Below are 22,949 nucleotides of genomic sequence, written 5' to 3' on the forward strand. Positions count from 1 at the left end.
TCAACCCTTTGTTTGAGCAAAGCGTTCTATCTAGTGGAGGGTTCAAGAAGCTTCATTTGGACATCACTATTTCAAACCAGTTAGGGGACAGAAATCTTTGAAATAACCTGAAGCGTTCTTACTTTGATATAAAACTGTGTGTTAAAGGTTGAATATGGAGAATCTTTAAAAGAAAATTAAAAGCTATATTTAAAAAAAAGGAACAAAAAACACCCACAGGGCATGTTTTTTGACAGGTTTGACAATGACTTTCTGTCATATTCTGTTTACTTTGTACTAGCCAATAACGCTGGGCGTTGCTGGGTTGCCAGGGTTGTCTATTGTCAGGCTACAGAAACAAGGAATCATTTTGAGTTGAGAACCAAAGCATTCAAAGAAAGACTTCCAGTTAAAGACTGGCTAACGTTAAACACTGCTGTACAATGAATGAATTAGTCTAAATGAGTCGTTACCCTGTATGAGTCATCACTGACATGGAGCAGGCTGATCGCTGACACACTCGGAAAACCAACCTGGCAACCCTACTGCTGGAATTATGTTTTGTTGTTGCAGCTACGATCGTGAGACACTAGATGACGGTGTTCTGCTCATTCGCCATATTCAACCTTTAATGTAGGACTTCTGTGGACATTAGAAGAAGCTGGTTGAGAAAACTGTGTTTTCAGGGCCTTTACCTGTGTCTCTGTCAGCTTTGTACTCCGTTTGCATTTACACACTATTTTTATTCACTTTGTAGAAAAGTTCCCTTTTGAAACATAAACAAACTGATTCCAGTGTCAATGACTTGTGTATGAAATTCACACATCGTCTGTTCTACTTCTTCTTCTTCTTCTGTAGGTGAAACTATCTACCTCTTCCACTCCTTCCTTGTCCACACCTCCTCCTTCTCCTCTTGCCTCTGTATTTAAGAGCTCCACTGTCCACCCTGTAGTCCACCCTGTCCCTGACCCCGCTGCCCAGGCCGGTTTTTCCTCCGTCCCCCTGTGCACTGCTGAACACAAGGACAAGATACAGAAAGACTCCTCTACTCTGTTGTCTTATTCTGACTCTCTTGTTGTCGATTACTCCACACGCGACAGCAAAACATCTGCTGCCCTCTCCTCGGCTTGCTTTGATGAGGGACAGGAGATCTCCACTGCCCTCTCTGATACTAACTGTGAAACTGGACACAGCAGTTCATCTCCCCATCCAGCTTCTTTACAGCGCAAGGAAAGCTATGAGAGGATGCACGAGAGCTCTCGGAATAATCTGGAAAGTGAGCAGGAGAAGGTTCAGGAAACAACTCAGAAGACATTTGATGATAAGAAATTAGACGAACATGTTCACATGAAGGTAACCATTATCTTATGCGTTAACAGCCGGCTAGTTCAGAACTAATAACCTAATAGCTTTTTGTCTATTGGATACCAACACTTTCAGTATACATTCCACATTTCAATCCGTCCTCCTTAAACCTGAAGTTGGTAACTTTCCGTAAAAGATGTTTTTTTCCCCCCTATTTGCTGAAACTACCACCATATCCTGAGACCCATCTGGGAAAAATGTCATGTATCTCTACCTCCACCTTCTGTTCCCGTCTGCTCTCAGAGCCCTCTCTGTTTGCTCCTAATGGCATCTGCTAGTTTCCAGCGCTCCTGAAGAAAAACAGAACAATCAGAGTCGAGGAGTCTCTGATGCAGTGTCAATGAATGCTCTGAACTCCTCCTGAACACATCAAACTGTGAAACTAGGCAGGGCTTATCAAATATGAATTAACATTATGATACCGTATTGCATATTTCGTGCATAAAGTGTTTTCAGAAACTTATTTTAGTGATCTGTTGAGCTGTGAAATAAGAAAGTTTTTGACCAGATTAAAAGGGAAATATACACTACAGTAACAGAATATTCATTTATATTTGATCACAGCACAGAGCAGTTACTGACACTGGGTCAGAGACTCCTCGGCTCTGATTGGTTCATGGTCAGACACACTGGATCTAGCAGATGACATTAGGAGCAGACAGAGAGGTAGAGATACATGACTTTTTCACAGCACGTCTGTCTCATTGTGCTGTCGGGATTAAGTGGCAGTTTCAGCAAATATAAAAACAAGTTACCGACATCAGCTTTACATGTGGGGTAGGAAAGAGCCCTTGCTGACCCCGTTATATGGTTTAACCTTCCTCCCTTACTTTTCTGCCCTTGTTCGGCCTGTCTATCTTCAGTCCATCTGCGTTGCTTCCCTCCACACCACAGATACTTCTGGTTCACCCAGCCCAGCCTAGTCTAATTTTAAGGGGGTAGAACTTCTCAAATTGGCAATACTTGACAAACTTTATAATTCTCCTGAGTCTTTTGGACTTACTTACTCGCCATACCATGACGTATGACCATCTTTTCAGACCATCTGCCTACGACCTCCTTCTTAATCAGTGAATCGCATTAGAATATATGACATTCGTTTAGCTGACACTTTTAACCAAAGCGACTTACTGTACAATTGCAGAAGTGCATTCAACCATGAAAATAGTACCCAAAACGTGTTTTTAAAAAAAGAATTTGGTTCAGTGAGGGATTAGTAAACTGTTTGGCAGTAGCAGAGCGTAGTGGACAGGCCGAAGAATTGTTGTACAGACCGATTTTTCAACAGACTATATGCATATTTTATCTACATTAGATTTAAGTTTAGTCTACAAAGTGAACAGAGCTGAGAGTTTTGACGAGTTACTCGGTCAGCAATATTTTTCAGCTTAAAAAAGGCTTAATTTACTCGTTCGTCCCACTTAACAAAGTCAAGGACAAGACAGCTTGGTGCAACGGATTAATGCAGATGCCTTTCTGAAGTCTTTGTGAAACCGGGCCCAGGATATTTAAGAGCCATTCTATGAGAACACCCTCAACTCATCTTTAGAATTAAAGTGTTATTCCTGTTTCAAAGGACTGTGAACGGTGTCACACTGTACAACTGATAATCCTTCTGGTGTTCATTTAGTGCAATGGGAGCTGCACTCTTGAGAACCCTCGAAGAATCACTCAAAAGTCAGTTGTTCGCTCTGAGAGTTGTCCGACTGGAGCTGCTAGTTACATTAAAGAGGTACTAGTCGATGCCTCGGCCTGCATGAGATTCCAAAAATTCAAAGTAGATCACACTTTTTGTGTTTTCATCTGTCTTCTTTCTAACTCCTGTCTGTGGTTTCCAATTCTTTCTTTTCCCCGCTCCAAATCCTCTGCAACTGTTTCCTGGCCTTTAATGTTAGCGTACAGTGGGAAAGGTATCATCAGCCATAGGTGCTAAAGCTCAGATATTGGCCGTCCTGTATGAGACAGACCACAGGCCCAATGCCACACCGGTAAGATGCATGTGGATGTTGCAGAGACCAATCTAACCACAGTTCTCGGTCTTTTCTGTTCTTGAAAATTGAAGCGTCTAACAGTTTACATAACCTAGCAGCATGCATTTTGTTGATTTCGAGGAGAGTTTACATTTAGCGGCAAAGATTATATCAAGTGAATGTACACAGCAGTTTTCAGTGTTGGGCACCAATAAATGCTGCAGCTTCTCCAGACCTATGACATGTCCTGTTTCCCCGGCTGCTGAGTGAAATAAAAGGGGTAAGCTCCAGAGAGAGTACAGACTCCGGCCCTGGAGTTAAAAGCTGTAGCCGTAGAAATGAATAGTGTTTTACATGCTGATTCCAGCTTGACAACAGCCTTTATCGGCCTGAAGGGCTCTTAAGTCTGAAAGGGGAAAATGGGTTCTTCCTGAGGGAAAAGCAACTAGTGTGTTTGCAGCAGCGTGAGATGAGAAACAAGATAGAACTTCTGGCTTCTAATGTCATCTTTGGGACGACTGCATGCTCATAACAACAGGGTGCTTCTTAGGCTTGTTCAACAACGCACGACGGTTCCACGCGTAAAAAGTGCAGCCTACTGTAGCGTGAGATGAGAAACAAGATGGAACTGCTGGCTGTATTTGCATGTCGTGTTGCATCTGTATGACTTAACTTCAGGGAACAAAGCTCTGCACACTGCTACCATATGAATAAGTAAATATGAAGCTACAGCCAACAACTAATAAGCTTAGCATAGCATAAAGATTGGAATCAGGGAAATAGCTAGATGGTATCCATTTTCTCAACTAACTCGGCAAAGCAAATAAGCGCCTTTTCCAAAAAGGTCTGTGGAGTTTGATGAGTAACTGGCAGATTAACAGTACTGGCTCAGCAAAATTTACTTACTGCTTTATTGCAAAGCTGCTAGCCTGTTGGCAACACCACCTTAACATATTTTGGGAGCGTACCTATGTTCCCTAGGTCCGATGTTCCCCCCTTGTCACAAAAAGGCTACCGTGTTCCCCGGGCTGTTATTTTTTCCATAGTCAGTGCCGAATTTCCTGGCAAATAGGCTTATGTAGACCCTAACACTACCCCTTAACCCTGCCCCTTACCCTAACCTTAACCCCCTCCCATTTTGGGCACCACGCTTCATGCCAAAACCCAACAGTAACCCCTAACTCTAACAAAATGCTGAATTAAATCAGCAACGTCATGGGCTTATAAGACCTGGGAACATAGGACTCCTTTTGGGGAAAAAGGTTCCAATGTTCCGGGGAACATAGGGATAAACCCATATTTTTACACATTGCACCTCTTCATAGAAAGCAACAGCGAATCACTTAATATATAGAATGATAGAATGTCTTTTATGGCAATTCTGGCCAACATCTTTTGATGGCAGGTGTAACTGCTTTAAACTGTTTACCATCTTGCTGCTGGACCATGTGACTAATTTGTTTTGTGTATTTTCTTTGCAGGCATCTGTCAGAAATACAAACAAACATAAAAACGTCCCGATAGCGGTGTGTAAGGTCTTTCTAACCTTGTCACGGTCTTCTTCCTCTCAGTGTGTGGTACGTAAAGACTTGCCCCCCGGTCTCGGCGGCAGTGACATCTGCCACTTCTGCACCAAGCGGGTGTACGTGATGGAGAGACTGAGCGCTGAGGGCTACTTCTTCCACCGCGAGTGTTTCCGCTGTGACGTCTGTAAAAGCACCCTCCGTCTGGGAGGGCACATCTTTGACTCGCAGGAGGGTGAGTTTTTTTTTATTTTAAAACATATAAAGTAGGCTTTTTTGTTCTGTAAATATAAAGTGGTTTAATCACTTTATCCAATGAAACACTGGAGATCTGACTTACTGTCCTTAGCCTTGTTTTAGCCCTGGTGTTGGATGACCTCTAACTGTAGTTTGTAGTTTTTCAGACTCCCTCCAATCTTGGAAATGTTTTGTGTCAGTGTGTCATTATAAGGAAATTTTTTATTTGTGATTTTTGTGTGTTTCCTTTACAGCAAAGTTCTACTGTAAGATGCATTATGCCCAGCGCCAGTCCAGCATTCAAGTGGGGAGGTTCAGAAGGAGAATGGTAAGGAAGAAACAAAACAAACATTTCAAAAAAATTTTGATGCGTAAACTTAACCGCCACGGTCACATACCGGACCCCATTTCACACATTTAATAGAATAACATCATATTTGTACGATATTATACATAATGTTAATTGGAATATGTTAAACTTGTATATATATGTCAGGGCTCGTGTGTGTGCCCAGTCACTGGGAAATGGGCATAGCACATACTTAGAGCTTTGTTTTGGTACTTTGAATTCTCCTTTTCACGGTTTCAGAGTTGCCACGTATAGCCATGTGACCTGCTAATTCTAACTTGTTTGAATCTGTCGAGCATATGCTCAAGGGGCATAATCGTGTGTGTGTGTGTGTGTGTGTGTGTGTGTGTGTGTGTGTGTGTGTGTGTGTGTGTGTGTGTGTGTGTGTGTGTGTGTGTGTGTGTGTGTGTGTGTGTGTGTGTGTGTGTGTGTGTGTGTGTGTGTGTGTGTGTGTGTGTGTGTGTGTGTGTGCGTGTGCGTGTGCGTGTGCGCGTGTGCGTGTGCGTGTGTGCGCGCGCGCGCAGGTAAAAACAACAATACATGAAGTAAATAATTTACAAAACAGCAATTACATTTTTTTTAAGCATCTTTTGTAACACTCTTTCAAGATACGTATATTAGCCTAATAGAAAAAGTCATTCCATCATTTTTTTTCCCTGAAATCGTTATTTAAACATGGAATGACTCAAGTATGGGGAAGATATCAAATCTTCCCCAAACTTGAGACACATGGAGAATCGGAAGTGAAAAATATAAAATGAAATGTAGTCTGGTGGAAATAAGGGAAGCGTTGTCTTGATCCATTGATGACCATCAATAAAATAAATTAAAATTAAAATTTGGAATACAAGTTGAACTCAATGCTTTTGCTAGCTCCTTTTAGATTATGCAAAAGGTAGAATTATAGGGAACGTGTGTACAAAGTCAGCTTTCCTGAGCATGTGTGGTGTTTGTGATTGTCATTTTCTACTGATCCTTATGGGAAAGATATTTGTTTTTTTGCTATTTGTGTAAACTGGGGCTGTCAACCTATTAAAATATTTTATATCTCGAATAATCATTCATTTTTTTATCTGTTCTAAGTGTACCTTAAAGGGATATTTTTCAAGTTTTTAATCTTCTTATTAACACTACCAAGTATGCTTGCACTATGCTTTGGCGAGGAGGAGGGCTCTCTGCATCAGCTGTGTGCTAGTAAGTGGTATCTGAGACTGGGCGAACTCCGGTGGTAACTCAGTTCACATGGACAGTAAATGCAGAGAACTTTGGTCTTGTCCACAGAACCATCAGAAGCTGAACTTCTCTCCTTTATTCATTTCTGCTCAAGGAGGTTTGTTTCTGCTTACCATCCACAATTTTACTGCTACATCGCTTACGGATTTACTAAACTACAGGGCGGGACGAGGGTCATGATCACAGAACGCGTTATTATGGCGTTAACTTTGACAGCCCTAGTGAAAACCAAATCGCCATCGAGAATTACAACACAGGTGTCATTATCAATCCATCATCATCCATTTGATTTAAATTTCAATTTGTTTTTGTGTATGTCTCGCTAGAAGTGTGGGAAAAAAAAAAAAATGTGCAAGCCTACACTATTTGTACTGTTTCCCTTGATGTTTAATAGAAGGTTCATCATTTTCCTCTTGTGTATCCTGATATGTGCAGGAAGACCAAAGCCGCGTCACATCATCCTCATCGTCGGACAGAGGTCGATACTCAGCGACAGGCAGCGTGCAGATCCAACCCCCAGGTACCCTGGTTTCCTTGCTTAGGCAAGGCCTGAGCTGGCCAAGGCTTGCTAGCCGGGCTGTGTGTGTGTTGCCTCGACGGCTGTTGGGACGTGTGTGTGAGTCTCTCACAGCTGTGAGGTCCCACGTCAGGAGTTACTCGCATGACTATGTGTTCCTGTATGAGCTGCTGAGCCTGGGCTGTCCTCTGCTCTGTGTGATGCACGAGGTGCTGGGACAGATGCACCAGGAGCCCCAGCTGGCCCATCAGCAGCTCATCGGCCCCCAGCTCACGTAGAAAGGAAAAATAACAAGGGGCTTGTCTGGGCCAGGTGATCTCATAGGACCTGTGCTCTTGTGCTGCCCATCCTGGATGTATCAGGGGCTCATAGATGTAATCATTTTGGAACCAAATAATATCTGTATTTCCTACATTCCAAGTGCCCGTGGTCATTTCAGTTTTGTGTATTTGAAGTCAAAACTGTTTTGGTTAGTGACGTTATCAGTTGCTTTCAAAGTAATTTACTTCTGAATGACTTGATTACTTGTAATCTAGCTTCTGATGCTTGTGTTCAGTGCCTGGGGTGAACTTTGCCTGTAGTTACAGTGGAGCACAACAGAAAGCCATTAAGTATTCAATAATACACCTTCAGTTGTAATGCACGTATACAATGCTGCAGCTCTTGTGCTGACTGTTGGTAATTAGCTCAGATTCCCTGGTATGTTTAACTGTCAGGGTCACCTGGTGTTGTGCCCTGCTGAATGCGCATGTCACTCACATGGGCTTGTTCCAGGCTGCTGCAGACTGCAGGCATTACTCAGAGGGTCTATCAATGACATTTACAGCACACAGCTGTGACTCGATGATCTGTTACACCTACAGACTATATATAACGATACAGTCAGACAGTGTTTTTCTCCACTTCCTCCCATTGTGCCATCTGCTAGCATGTAGGGGGCAGGGTTTATATGACCTATTCTGCAGCCAGCCGCCAGGGGGCGAGCCACATGTTTTGGGTTAACTTTCAGAGCGCTTCCTATGGTAACACCGCATGAAACCTGTTCCAGTGATCCAGTGATCAGGCTCAGAGCAACCAATTGGATTGTCACCAAATGTTAAACCTTTCCCATTCTGCACTTCAGACGAGCTTGGGTGTATCTGGGGTGCAGTAATCTGGAACAGGCCCTCTGACAGTTTGGTTTCAGTGAACTTGAATGATGTAATCCACGTGGTTTGGTCTGACTTTGCCTGCTGCACCTTAACTCTGCATCACAGAGATGTACATTGGAAATGCCAAAACAGTATTCTAATACTTATAATTTCAGGAAGTACTTGTCATTTAATTACATTTTTTAGGGGGGTAGGTAGTAAATCACTTTGCCACGTATTTTGTAAAGATAATTGACTTATCTCACTTTATATATTTAGGGCTCATTGTTTATGGTTTTCCTCCAGTTTTTTGGGAATATTTTAAAATGAAATAAATTAAACAAAGATCTGGATTAAAAGAAAAGAAAAGTCAACCATTTATTGTCTTCTTTCGACTAAATAAGAACCCCATTTGAGTTTTTCCTGTTTTTTTCTCTTCATTTTGTGTCACTAGAAGAGTTTTTTCTTTGTAGTTCTGATCATTTTCTAAAAATCTGAATATCTTTGCAACAGAAAAGTCAACAGCTTTTGGTTGCATTGGGTTGTAAAATCAATTTGAAAGTAAGTTTAAACTGATCTGTGCCTTTCTTTTTTTTTTTTAATAAAATCTAGATATTTTCTGATTAAAATCAGTACAATGAGCCTTATATATGATGCTTCCAGGATGTTTTTTCTTTTTTTTTCTCCTCAGTACTGAACATAAAGCAGGCAAAGACTGTATATTCCTGACTGAGTGAAAATATGTTTGCCTTGTTGTTTTTTTAATTCAAAGTTTTGCAATTCTTTTCTTTTGTAATTGAGGTCATTTCTAATAATTATTTGTTGCATATCATATGTTGTAAATGATGCCTAAGGTGAATTTAGTTCTGATGTTTGGCTTCGTGCAGAATTAGGGGTCAAATCCTAAAATGCACTGTTGAAGCTTTGACCTGTTATTGGACGGTTACATTTCAGTGTAATGTCTTATTGTGATCACTTTATTTCCAACAGGATGTTTCCATGTAAATTCTAGGACTCCGGGTTTTTTTCCATCTTCCATTTTCCTTTTTTCCCCAAATCTCATTCATTTTCTTTTTTCCAATTTCATCTTTCTCTGTTTTGTTCACTTCATTTTGTTCAGTCTGTTTCAAGTTTCCAATGCTGCACCCTCTGATTGGCTGATTCCTGCCAGCGGGGAAGGTGACGATTGGCCGGCTTTGGTCCTAAAATCTTGTCGTGTTGCTTCTGCACTGGCTGCCCCTGTAGCTCTGTCCCCTGTCACCTCACCCAGAATAACCCATCACAAACCAGCCCCAGAGTCCAGGTGTTATGTGTATCATTGTGATGTATAACTCCAAATTAAATATTATACCTTACGTATAATTGATTTGATCATTTCATCATAGGGTTAAATTTCAAGAAAAATCATATCCTCACTTCTATCTCATACTTTTATCTCTAGGGTTCTCAAGAATAAGACCATATGCCCTTTTTGCTACTGTGAACAAATTCCATGAAAAGACCAAAACCAACATTGGATGCCGGTTTTTCACACATGCACTGCAAACTCGTCAATACCAGAACTAAATAAATCTCTGATGTTGAAGAATAAGGGTGAATTATTCAAATACAAATGTTATAAATGTATAGAAATGTCCAACAATGAGATTTGGATACTTCTGTCGGTAAGAGGACTGTTAGATAAACAAATCACTAAAATAAATATTGTTAGTCTATTAATTATACTTTCCATAAATCAAATCTAAATCTAGTTTCATTTTTAGTTAGCTGTTTGACTCTATAGATGACAACGTGAGGCCGTTTGTGCAACACATAGGTCCATATCTCAGCGGCTACTGGATGGATTGCCATGAAAATGTAGATCAGATTTCAGAGTCCTCAGAAGATGAAGCCTGCAGACTTTTTTGAGCTTTTGAGCTTTTTTTTAGCAACATTTTACTCAAATGTCTAATAGTTATCCTATAAATGATGAAGTGACGACATTTTATATCCAAATGTTCAAGGCCAAACCTTCATCATAATAGATCTGTATTCAACACCATGAATCAGGAACAAAAGGGGAGACATTTGGTACTAGTGACGCTAATCTTGAAACTTCTGATTGAGATGTTGAAGATGTGTGTGAAAAATCCATGTTTCACCAAAAAAATACACTTCATTTATAAAATTCCTTCAAGACTTCACTACCTTTATTCTCCCTGGACAGTTTGGATGTAAACTGCAGCTTGACTGGTTGGTGGAGACATACAACCACAATGTGGTGATTGTAGTTGGTCTTTGCATTGGATTTGCTAACAATAAGGAAGGTGTATAATATAATACACTAATGCTTCAAAGCCTTTATTGTGACAAAATTTGAAGGCGTCAACTTGCCATGAAGGATCAGTGCCCTCATAAGTAGATTTCAAAGTGGGACCTGGTCATACACAGCACAAGGTTTTGTGTAGAGATTGTTGGAAGCTTGTAGTGATGGTTATTCGGTGCACACATAACACCTTTTTAGTTGGTTTGTTCGTCACTTATTTGTTAGTTTTGGTGTCATATCATCCGGCCTAATCCCACTAATGCTCATGGTGTGCTGTGTTCTTCCCTAACACCAAACATCCACCTGAATGCCCCTGATTTATTCTTTCTCTCTCTGATGTATCATCAGCAGCAGCCTTGCTTCTTGTCAGGCTGTTTAACGGTAACAAATGTGTCCACGTGTCTGTGGTCTGTCTGTGGTTCCCTCTGTTTCAGAAGGAGGCCTCCCCCCCTCAGAACCCCTCTCCAGATCTCTCTCATGTACCTCCTAGACTTTGCTCAGGAGATCAGCAGCCCCATAGCAGCTTTTTTTGCACACTGCCGGATACATTTTGTTGGCTGTATTCTGTATGTTTGTGTTCATAATGAGTCTTGAAGCAGCCTACAAGCCTTGTTATTTGTTTTCCACATTGATATCTCCTGTAAAATTGCTTAATTTATGATATTTATAAGCTGTAAATCAAAATAAATCAAATTTGATTACATAAATCATTTTCTTCGTGGTTTGTGCCGATTAGTTTTATTGCGTTATTCGAATAATTCCGAGAAAGCAAAGTTTGGACGTGATCGGTCGATTCTTCTAAAATAATTCCATATCTTTTAACTTTTCCATATCTTTTAACCACAAAATTAACAGCTTCATCAAAACGCAAATCCTGTTTTCACCTGTGCTGCTGGCGTAACATCACCCACATAAATCATGGTCACAATCACAGCTTTTAACTCAGCAAATAACGTGCTCTGTAACATCTGATGAAAAGCTCAACAACTGTTTCAGCAGATTCAAAGGGAGGCACAGCAGTGGGGTCAGATGACTTTTGAAGAAAGTCATTTTAAAGTGACAAATAGACAAAGACATTAGGCTATATGCAACGCTTAGCTATAATCAAACACTAATGAGCCAAGTGAAACTCAGCACCTTATTGAACAACGCTCCAGTCAACCTGAACAGAATTGAAGTGAATCACTTGACAATTCTTTCTGTCAGCTTTATGGGTTCTGCTCGTGGGTCTGCTCTTTCCTTTACTCTGGTATCTATGTATCATTTGGTCAAGTGTTTATTCTCTTCGGCTCTTCTAAGCCATTCTGACATTTAGCAAAAAAAGTGAGAACACCAATGGGTCCAAATGAAAGTCGCATTATTAAAAGGTCTGACTGCATATATGTTACATCAGGATATTTTTTCATTTCTTTGCTGTGAACAAGTGGAATCCCCTTTGGAAAGATTCTGTACAATGTTGACTCCGTTGCTCTGTGAGTACTGTCATGAACATGTCATGTATTTTATCAGTGTTGTGAAGTGTGTTGCTAATTGAAGTCTATTGTTTTGTGGAGTGGAGTACACTCGTATGTCACAGACGCATAAACTATATTCATGATTTTCACTAAGTGTGCTTTACTGTATGAAAAGTATATTAGGATATGTTTGGTACCTGGCATATGATAGTTTTAAATACTATAGTACATAAGAAGTGCAGAAACCGCTAACCTGTTGAAGTAGACTCCCACCGAGACATCATGCATGAAATAAGCTACATTGCTAGTAAATGTCTATTGTAACTTAGGTTTGCATTCATTCAAAGATGGTTAAAACTTAATGCCCACATACTGTTTTTACTTTTTACAGATCAGCTTGACAAAGGTCAGAAAAGAGTCCCTGAAGACTCTGAGATGGCTGTTGACGCTCTGGATGCTTCCTGTATAGTCAAACCCACTGCACAAGATACTGCAGAGGCCAAGGGCCAAAGCCAAGAGAGTACCAGAGGTCAGTGTGGCTCCTACGGTACTGTCTGTGGTCTGATTTTCAAGCTCCCAAAATATGCAGCACTGGGTGGATACTGTGAAATGAGTGCATCACTGGCTGTTATTACTTGAAAACATGATATTCCCTGAGAGAAAATCTTAAACTGGCTGACCTTTAACTGGTGACCCTACTTAGGAAGTGTGTGTTATTGTTGGAGTCGCTCCCCCTGCTAATGTCTGGGAGATCAGGGTGCGGCTGACATACTCTGGGTTTTCTCCCACACTTAGCTGAATGTTTATTTTATCTCAGTAGCAGAGTTTTCCTGGGCCCGACAGTCTGTCCACACACATTTCTGCACATGCAGGAGCGACGCTAATTACTAGAAGACCGTTCTATTTAGACAAAGGTATTCAGTTTACAGTACTGTCACAGAGGAAAAAAGAAACCAGGAAATAATAATTAATGTACAGGCTGGCCTAGGCTGCAGCCTAGGTGCCCCAGGTGTAGCCTCCATTGTATTTTACTTGCAGATCAGTCTGGTAACCTGCGGCAGAGAACATTTGGAGGAGGTTGCCAAGTGACTGAACCAATAAGAACAGCCCAAAGACTGAAAGAACAATGGGACCAAGATCTACTTAAGAAAATTCCTAAATTGATCTAGCAGGGGGGGGGGGGGGGGGTAAAGCATGATTAATAATGTTGGGTGCCCAAACAAACAGTAGCCTAGGGGCCCATGACCACCTTAATCTGCCACTGGCAAGGGATGCCCAATTCCGGTGTTGGAGGGAAAGGGTTAGAGTTGGAGCAGGGAGAAACCTAAAACATGCAGGACAGTGGCCCTCCAGGCCTGGACTTGGGCACCCCTGAAAAAAATAAGCCATCGAGACAGTTGTTTTCGTGTATAAACTATTAACACAGAAATCCGGGAGAGTTGCTAACAGTTGGACGTGGCTAACACTGATTAGCTCGGGGCAGTACGGTGAAGGCATTAAAACGCCTTTTTTAACCACTAATACTGCTCAAAATAACACCAAACCTCTGCAGCAGCATGAGAAGAGTCCCTACACATAAAACGAAGCACCAGCAACGTAGTTAGTGAACCCAGAGTTTATTTAAAGAGTGTTTTAAAGACTTACAAACTGGCCCGGTACCAGCTCCTCTCATAATAAAGTCCATTCAAATCGAACACCAAATGCAATATGTGTAGGGACTCTTCTCATGCTAATGCAGGGTTTGGTGTTTTTTTGAGCAGTCTAAGATGTTAAAAAAGCCGTTTTAATGCCTTCAGCGTAAAGCCCAGAGCTAATCAGTGGTAGCCACGTCCGGCTGTCTCTGGCTTATTTGATGTATGTAAATTTCGAAAAAGACCATGGGATGATTTTGCAGCGTAATTACACTTTAAAGAAGCTACATCAGAGAATTCAAACTTTTCATAAAGATGGCTCAAAGCCATTAATCGATTATCAAAATAGTGTGTGATTCATTTAATCGGCGGCAGTGGCTCAGTCCATAGGTGCTGTTGGGCATGGCACCAAACCCCCAACTGCTCAGGGCGCCAGTCACTGGCAGCCCCCTCTAACATCTCTCCATTAATTGCATGTATAAAGGTCCTGTCTGTGCATGTGTGTGTATTTCGGGCCCGTGTGTGTAAAATGAAAATTAATAATAGAGTGAAAAAAATTTAATTTCCCCATTGCGGGACAAATAAAGGAATTCTTCTTCTTCTTCTTCTTCTTCTTCTAATAGATTAACCCAGCTCTAAGTTCCCTGCCTGTTTCAAACAGACATTTATGGATTAATCATGATGATGTGGTGCCGTGACCTCACATCCATGCATCCCAACTTTTGTGATCCTCTGACTTTTCATCCAGAACAATCAACACGTCAAGTGTTTGCTCATTAGCAAAGGCTAAAGTCACATATCTGCTAAACATCAGCATTAACATTTTCATTGTGAGCATGTTAGCATGCTGATGTTAGCGGTTTTCTCAAAACACAGCTGCGCCTGTACGTACAGCCTCACAGATGGCTGTACTTTGCTTCATAATGTGTTTTCACCCGACTTACGGCTGCTATAAATTCTCTTTTTGGCACTTTTTATTTTTGAAAGTTGATGATTCTTAATTTGAGATGATGCTTATCCCCTGTAAACACTGGCTACAGTGTGTGACATGCTGTGTGGAGAACCAGAGTGTCCTGAAAACACACTGCAGAGATTTGGCCTTTGGACTGTTATCATGTAACATGTTGCTTTCTTTTGGTCTCTTTTTTTCGGCCTCTGTCTCCTATTTCTGCAGATCACTGCGACACCAAACACAATAATAGACGGAAATGGAAGATCAGAGCGGGTGAGTATCTCAGACCGTTATTGTAGTTGTCTATGCATTGTTTCTCCCGTCTTCAATTCATTCATGTTCCTGGGCTTTCACTGGGCTGATTGTAATTTAATGTTATGGGAAGTAGGGGAGAGCAGGGTGATTTGAACCTGTGGGGAAGTTGAGCCACCCCTTGTTTCTAGGCAACCAGAGGCAAAATGAGTCATGTGATCACACTTGTCAAGCGTTATCCATTTTATACACCCTGTGATGGCCCGCAGAAAAAGTGGTATGTTTTTGGATTCATGATTTTAGTGTTTGAACAATTACATACGACACAAGTTTTTAAAAATCGTACACGTGTTAATACTTAAGGAAGCTACAACATGAGGCTATAACGTTAGCAGGAAGCTAGCTCTAAACTACTGGATGATACTATTAGAATTGTGGGGCTGGGGTGATTTAAACCAAGAGGCCCGGGGAAGTTATTAGGATATTTATTATTATTAAAACATTATTTTACTGTACTCTACATTGCATTCTTACATATTATAGCCGAAATGATGTGGCATTATGAACTTTAGTCAAAGCCTCTCTTGAGCTGAGAGAACACTTTTTTTTTTTTGGGGGGGGGGGGGGCATATTTTGAAAATTGTTTATTATAGATCCAAAGTGATGATTCTCAGGGATGCATCATATCCTGAAAAAAAGTAAATATCTTAGTTGTGTTACGACCTGCTCGTTAAGGCCGCAACAAAGAAGGGAGGACCACACACAACAGAGTCAATTGTGAACTTTTACTTCCAGTTTGTGAGTTCAATAAACACAATCACCACAGGTACAAGCTTCATCTCGGCAGTCAGGAAGAAAGTGAACTCAGGAGGCCAGGCTTTTTAAAGGCTCTCCCACAGGTGCAGCCAGTGGCAATCATAGGTAGAGGCGGAGACACACAGCAGCAGAGGCAGGGCTACAGCAGCAGAGGCAGGGCTACAGCAGCAGAGGCAGGGCCACAGCAGCAGAGGCAGGGCCACAGCAGCAGACAGCCTCCCATCAGCAAAGGCAGCAGGCCACAGACACCTATAAAAGGCAACAAAAAGGCAAGCACACAAGTACACACGGCTATGGCCGTCACACTCCCCCCCATAAAAAAAAGACCCTTAGGGTCTTCATAAAGGCCCTTTCTAGGTCCGAGACAGAGCATCTGCCATCACGTTCTCCCGACCTTTAATATGGCAAATGTTCAGATTAAATGGTTGTAAAAACAGTGACCAACGCATCAACCGTTGGTTGTTGTTCTGCATACTGGATAGGAAGGTAAGAGGATTATGGTCAGTGTACACAGTAATTGGCATCACGCCAGATCCTACATAAACCTCAAAAAATTGAAGAGCCCATATTAATGCTAGGGCTTCCTTCTCCACAACTGAATAGTTCAATTGGTGACATTTGAACTTACGGGAGAAGAAACAAACTGGGTGATCAATTCCTGCTTCCCCTTCCTGTAACAGTATCGCTCCTGCACCAACTCCGCTTGCATCCACCTGAATCTTGAAGAGTCGATCAAAGTCAGGAGCTGCAAGTACAGGAGAGCAGCAGAGGAGGCGCTTCACAGCAAGAAAAGCAGCTTGACACTGGGGAGACCACACAAATGCAGCTTTCTTACTCAGCAGGTTAGTTAGTGGAGCAACAACAGTGGAGAAGTTTTGACAGAAACAACGATAAAATCCCACCAATCCCAAAAACCTCCCCAACTCTTTTTTGGTTGTTGGCACAGGGTACCTATCAATCGCTTCCACTTTAGCCCTCACTGGACATACCTGGCCATGGCCCACAACCTTACCAAGATATGTAATGGCTGCCTTGGCAAATTCACATTTCGACAGGTTAACTGTCAAGTTGGCCTCCACTAGGCGTTTAAACAGGGCATTGAGTCTTTGAACATGTGATTCCCAAGAATCACTATACACAACAACATCATCCAAATATGCCGTGCATCCAGAAAGCCCCTTTAAAACCCTGTTCATTAAACGTTGGAACGTAGCTGGAGCATTTCGCAATCCAAATGGCATGACATTATACGCAAACAGCCCTCTAGGAGTAACAAATGCACACATGTCTTTTGCCCTTTGTGTCAATGGCACTTGCCAATACCCCTTTAAAAGGTCAAGTTTTGTCACAAACATTGCATTCCCTACCTCGTCCACACAATCGTCAATACGTGGCATTGGGAAGCAATCAGGTTTTGTGACAGCATTGACTTTCCTAAAGTCTGTACAGAACCTGTCAGATCCATCCTGCTTTAGAACCAATAAACATGGCGAAGCCCAACTGGATGATACTGGTTCTGCCATGCCATTGTCTAACATGTACTCAACCTCTTTCTCCATTCGTCTTCTCTTGTCTATTGAAAGACGGTAGAAGCGTTGTTTAATGGGTTTAGCATCCCCAACATCAATGTCATGTTGGATCAGGTGAGTACGTGACGGAGTGTCTGAAAACAAAGAAAGATGGGAACTGATTAACTGAATCAAATCTGTTTGTTGAGGACCTGACAGGTAACTCAACTGATTGTCCAGGTTGTTCAAATAAGCAGAGTTGTTCAGTTTCCCTGTAACAGTTTCCTCTGATGGAACAGCAAAGTCTTCAGATGACCTACTAGCAGATGTTGCAACAGCCAGGACAACTTTAGATTCGCTTTTATGTGGTGATACGACACTACTCCCACTGACAGCCCCCACATTTGCCTGCCCACCATAATATGGCTTCAACAGATTAATGTGACACCATTGAACCTTCTTTCTTCTCTCTGGTGTATAGATAAGATAGTCACATTCAGATATCATACTTTTAACTGTGTATGGTCCATGAAACCTTGCCTGAAAGGGGGAGCCTACAATTGGCAACAGTGCCAAAACTTGATCACCTGGCTGAAACTGGCGAGCCTGAGCTTTCTGATCAAAGAGGTCCTTCATCTTCGTCTGAGCCCCACCAAGCTTCTTCCGGGCAGTTGCACAAGCTGTATACAAACGACAGCGGAAATCATTGACATAAGTCAAAATGTTATCGGGAGGATCCACACTTTTCCAGTGATCACTCAAAACTGCCAATGGGCCACGGACTTTATGACCGAAGACCAAGTCATTCGGGCTCAATCCTGTACTTTCTTGGCAAACTTCTCGCACTGCAAGCAAAAGCCAGGGAAGACCTTCCTCCCAATCATGTGACAACTCTGTACAATACGATCTCAGCATTGACTTCAATGTTTGATGAAACCTTTCCAGAGCCCCTTGAGACTCTGGATGGTAAGCACTTGAAATGTTATGTTGCACATGAAGCTGCTTCATCACGGTAGTAAAAGTTCGAGACATAAAGTTACTTCCCTGATCTGATTGTATGACCTTAGGAATGCCAAAAGTGGCAATAAAACTAGTCAGAGCTTTAATCACAGGCTTAACTTTAATGGAACGTAAAGGAAATGCTGTTGGGTACCTTGTAGCCTTACACATCACCGTCAACAAGTAGCTGCTGCCATTCCTACTCTTTGGCAGTGGGCCCACACAATCCACAATCAGGTGCTCAAAGGGATTCTCCAGTACCTTAATTGGACATAATGGAGCTGGCTTGATTTTCTGATTTGGCTTACCAGTCAGTTGACATGTGTGACACATTTTACAATATGCAGACACATCACGTTTCAACAACGGCCAGAAGAAATGACGAAGCACACGATCATAGGTTTTTTTTATTCCCAGATGCCCAGCCGCACCATCATGCGCCGTATGTAACACCAATTGCCTAAAAGCTGCTGGCACCACAACCTGCACCACCTGATCCACCTCAACATTGTTAACTACACAAGACCATTTCCTCAACAGCACACCCTCTTGAAGAAAATAGCCATTTTTAAGCTCTCCTACTTTGCTCTTGGGGCAAACCATGTCGAGCACATGTGTTAAAGTGTGATCCTTTGCCTGCTCGGAAATTAGTTCTTCCCTACTGATGGATGGCAAAGGGAAAGGACACAGCACGGGCTTATCCTGGACTTTCTCAGGCACCTCCCCTTGAGAACCCAACTCTGAAGAGTGTGCTTGTGAATTAGCCTTGCTCATTGCTCGAGTCACCGCACACACAGTAAAAACATTAGGATGCTGTCTTGAACACTGATCTTGCTCCTCACAACACCTTGGTGATGCTGTCAGTACCAGTGGTGGTAACACATCCTTCCACACATTCGCCCCAGCCAAGTCGTTACCCAGGATAACATCCACGCCATCCATAGGCAACGAATTGCAGATTCCCATCACCACTTCGCCCTCAACCAACTCAGAAAATAAATTAAGTCGGTGCAAAGGTACCTTTAAAGGGACCAAACTAATGCCAAGAACTGGAGTAGCGTCACCAGTATCAGTAGCTGGTGAAAATGGCAGCAGGTCTTTTACAATGAAGCTCTGTGATGCCCCTGTATCTCTCAGGATTTTAACAGGCCTCCGGTCACCTTCACAAATAGAAACAAAACCCTTTGTCATGAAAGGAGCATACATATCTTCCTTTGGGAGCACCGGAGAAGTTGATGCAGGGAGTGGTTCTGTCACCTTTGATGATCCTGGAGCCACTAAACCTGCAGACTTGACATACACATTAGATTCCATTACATTGTGATCAGACCTAGAAATTGGACATTCCCCCTTCCAGTGACCCTTATTTTTACAGGAATGACAGACCCTTCCTGGATCAAATCTACCATCTGTCCCTGGAACATTTCTGACACAAGTCTGGGAGTCCTGATGAGAACCACCATACTTGTACGGATTAGACCTCCCATTCTCTCTTTTTGAGACTTTTGCACCATATTTATATTGTTCTGAGCCACCAACATGGGTCAATACATATTCATCTGCTAAAATAGCAGCTACTGAAGCTGTTTTAACCTTGTTTTCATTAATATACACGGCAATGTGATGCGGCACAGAGTTTTTAAATTGTTCTAACACGATGAGATTACATAGATCCTCATAGTTATCAACATTAGAGGACGAGCACCAGCGAGCAAAGTGAGCTGAAATTTCATGTGCAAACTCAACATGCGTTTGCCTGTCATCCCTCCTCCATCTCCTGAACTTCTGCCTGTAGGCCTCCGGCACCAGCTCGTATGCCTTCAGTACTGCAGCCTTTACTTTAGCATAATCTAAACTATCAACAGAGTTAAGGGAAGAATAGGCGCTCTGTGCCTTACCTGTGAATACACATTGTAGCATTAATGTTTTATCTGCATCAGGCCATCCTCTAGAATCTGCCAGTCGCTCAAACAAAATAAAAAATGTATCGGGATCCCTTTCATTAAATTTGGGTAACAGGCGCAACTGAGCAGCAACATCAAAGCTGGTAGGACCAACAGGTTGCCATGGTTCTCCAGCCCCCAAGAGAGATTTGCTAGACCTTCTTTCCCTCAAAGACTCCAGTTTTAACTGTTCCAGCTTCAACTTTTCCCTTTCCAAAGCTAGCCTCTCTGCCTGTATATCCATTTCCCTAGCTCTATATGCTTGCTCAGCCTGCAGTTTTTTATGTTCCAACTTAAAGTGCAATTTTTCCCGTTCCAGCCCGAGCTTGTCTTTCTCAAGCTGCATATACTGCTCCGCAGATAACTTATCACATGTTCCTGAAAGCATCACACCAAAACCTTTAACCTGCTCAGGTTCAATAATATCCATTGACTCTGTCAACTCCTCAACAATGCCCTTTAATTCAGTTTTATTAGGCATCTGTTCAGGTTCAGGTTTTTGCCAGCCTAAGTGCAAAGCCAAGTCAATCAAATCTGCCTTTTTAAATTGAGACAATGTACTACGCACCGGCCGCTGTAAAAAGTCATTGACCAACGGATTACTATGGTCACAAGACATATTTTTGATATTAAATACCCCAATCACACAGAATTTTACATTTCTGTTCACCAGTTACGGCAGAACCATAGCACAGCACAGACAGCCCAGCAAAAGAGTGAATGGGATTAAAAAAAAAACAAAAGGAGCTTCCCCCCTGAACTGCCTAGCCAAATTCTAGCTAACTCGACCCTAGTCTTCGTATGTGTACTGGTGGTGGGTATTTATGCACCTAAAACCCGCTTGCACTGGGGAAGACAAACTGTCCCAGCCAATGCTACGGATGGTGCCCCCGAGACAATTGCTACTAACCACGCGGACAACACACCAAAACAACAAACAGCCCTGAAAAAAAACAACCTCAACAATCCTTCCTAACGAAGAACTGTTGCTACAACCTATCTGGGGGAACAAACAAATGCTCCAGTCAGGACAACAGTTTTATATGATTAAAATCCTCCCCCATAGCCAAATACTGTCTGAGCACATGGCATGGTTCTGCAGCCACAAACAATATCCCCAAACCTCACCACAGCAAAGCAGTGTGTGTTAGTATGGCCCCTCCCCAAATATTTTCCAAACAAAAGAAATATCCAACATCAAAAAATATATAGATCAATGCCCTAGATGTTGATCCTGGACGAGCCCCCATTTGTTACGACCTGCTCGTTAAGGCCGCAACAAAGAAGGGAGGACCACACACAACAGAGTCAATTGTGAACTTTTACTTCCAGTTTGTGAGTTCAATAAACACAATCACCACAGGTACAAGCTTCATCTCGGCAGTCAGGAAGAAAGTGAACTCAGGAGGCCAGGCTTTTTAAAGGCTCTCCCACAGGTGCAGCCAGTGGCAATCATAGGTAGAGGCGGAGACACACAGCAGCAGAGGCAGGGCTACAGCAGCAGAGGCAGGGCTACAGCAGCAGAGGCAGGGCCACAGCAGCAGAGGCAGGGCCACAGCAGCAGACAGCCTCCCATCAGCAAAGGCAGCAGGCCACAGACACCTATAAAAGGCAACAAAAAGGCAAGCACACAAGTACACACGGCTATGGCCGTCACAGTTGGATACATTACTGCCATGCCCTCAATTAAAACACACCTTGAGTAAAAACAGGCTCATCTCAAATTGCTCTCCCCTTGCCTATAATCCCTGAGATTTCTTGTCATTTTTGATCAAATCCTATTGGTATTTCTTCATTTTTCTTATAGCCTCAGCTACTGTGACGTGTACACATATAAATACAAGTATGCAGTGTTATAAATCAAATAATTGTCAGTGGGGAGGCGTCCTAACAGACAGGGAAAGACACTGCACAGTGATGGTGCCTGAGGTCAGAAGTACAGATACAGTATAAACTGTTGTAATGCAGCATGTAAAACACTTGAGGTCAGTATTGTTGTTCTGACAGACAGTCATGCCCAAAGTTCTGTTTTCATCATTTGCTCTGTGGCCTTATTCTTCAATGTTTTGGGTTTATCATATCATTTGTTTTGTCCAGTAATTATATTTTAGTGACACCTTTGCCCGCATGCAAATCTCAAGTTTAATGCTGCTGTGTTTCAGATTTATTTTAAACTTATCTTGCTCCATTAAGAATGTATTATTACACATGGAAATGTATAATAAGCCTTTTTCCACAACATACATACTAACATGTCATGTGAAATGCACAGATCCTCCAGTAAGCCGTGACAGTGACACACCAGGACCTGAAACTGAAGCAGCTAAATGGAATGCAGCCATCATTCATTTTATTATCTACAATTACACTTTTCCATTGTGACGAGTCCAAATGTTTTGATTAGTGCTTACGTCGCAAAGGGAGTTAGTTAGTAATGAGGAGTCTTCTCTTTATAAGAGAAACGACAAGTCCGCCCCACTCAAGCAAACGACTGAGAGTACATTTTTTGCCCTTGCACAGCTTTCCCTCTGATCTACATCAAGCACTTCCAGAGAAGCTGGCCTCTGGACAAAGAGGCCCCAGAGACCGTCCCAGAAGCCGACTGTGACTTTGAGGAGAACACTGAAAATCAAACTGTATGTTACACTGATTTTTTTCCTGATTTATTGGAGACGCACCACATAGTCTGACACATACTGTATATTGGTAGGCCTATAATAAACTATCACATATCGCTATCTATCATATTGGAGGGTATGTTTTCTGATACAGTATGTAAAACATTT

General features: G+C 42.2%; 1 protein-coding gene across 1 annotated transcript in view; it reads left to right on the forward strand.

Moving 5' to 3' along the window:
* The window catches only part of LOC310949472 (F-actin-monooxygenase mical2b-like), an 83,161-nt gene that overhangs the window by 49,515 nt on the left and 10,697 nt on the right, over positions 1-22,949 (forward strand). The window contains exons 21-30 of the mRNA XM_083916946.1: positions 838-1,332; positions 2,975-3,076; positions 3,240-3,332; positions 4,886-5,072; positions 5,329-5,402; positions 7,092-7,176; positions 11,043-11,087; positions 12,454-12,591; positions 14,868-14,918; positions 22,684-22,799. Coding sequence (XP_083773072.1) covers positions 838-1,332; positions 2,975-3,076; positions 3,240-3,332; positions 4,886-5,072; positions 5,329-5,402; positions 7,092-7,176; positions 11,043-11,087; positions 12,454-12,591; positions 14,868-14,918; positions 22,684-22,799 — 1,386 coding nt within the window. The remainder of the gene's footprint in view (positions 1-837; positions 1,333-2,974; positions 3,077-3,239; positions 3,333-4,885; positions 5,073-5,328; positions 5,403-7,091; positions 7,177-11,042; positions 11,088-12,453; positions 12,592-14,867; positions 14,919-22,683; positions 22,800-22,949) is intronic.

The sequence above is a fragment of the Echiichthys vipera genome (genome assembly GCF_963691815.1).
Source record: "Echiichthys vipera genome assembly, chromosome: 7".
Lineage (NCBI taxonomy): Eukaryota > Metazoa > Chordata > Actinopteri > Perciformes > Trachinidae > Echiichthys > Echiichthys vipera.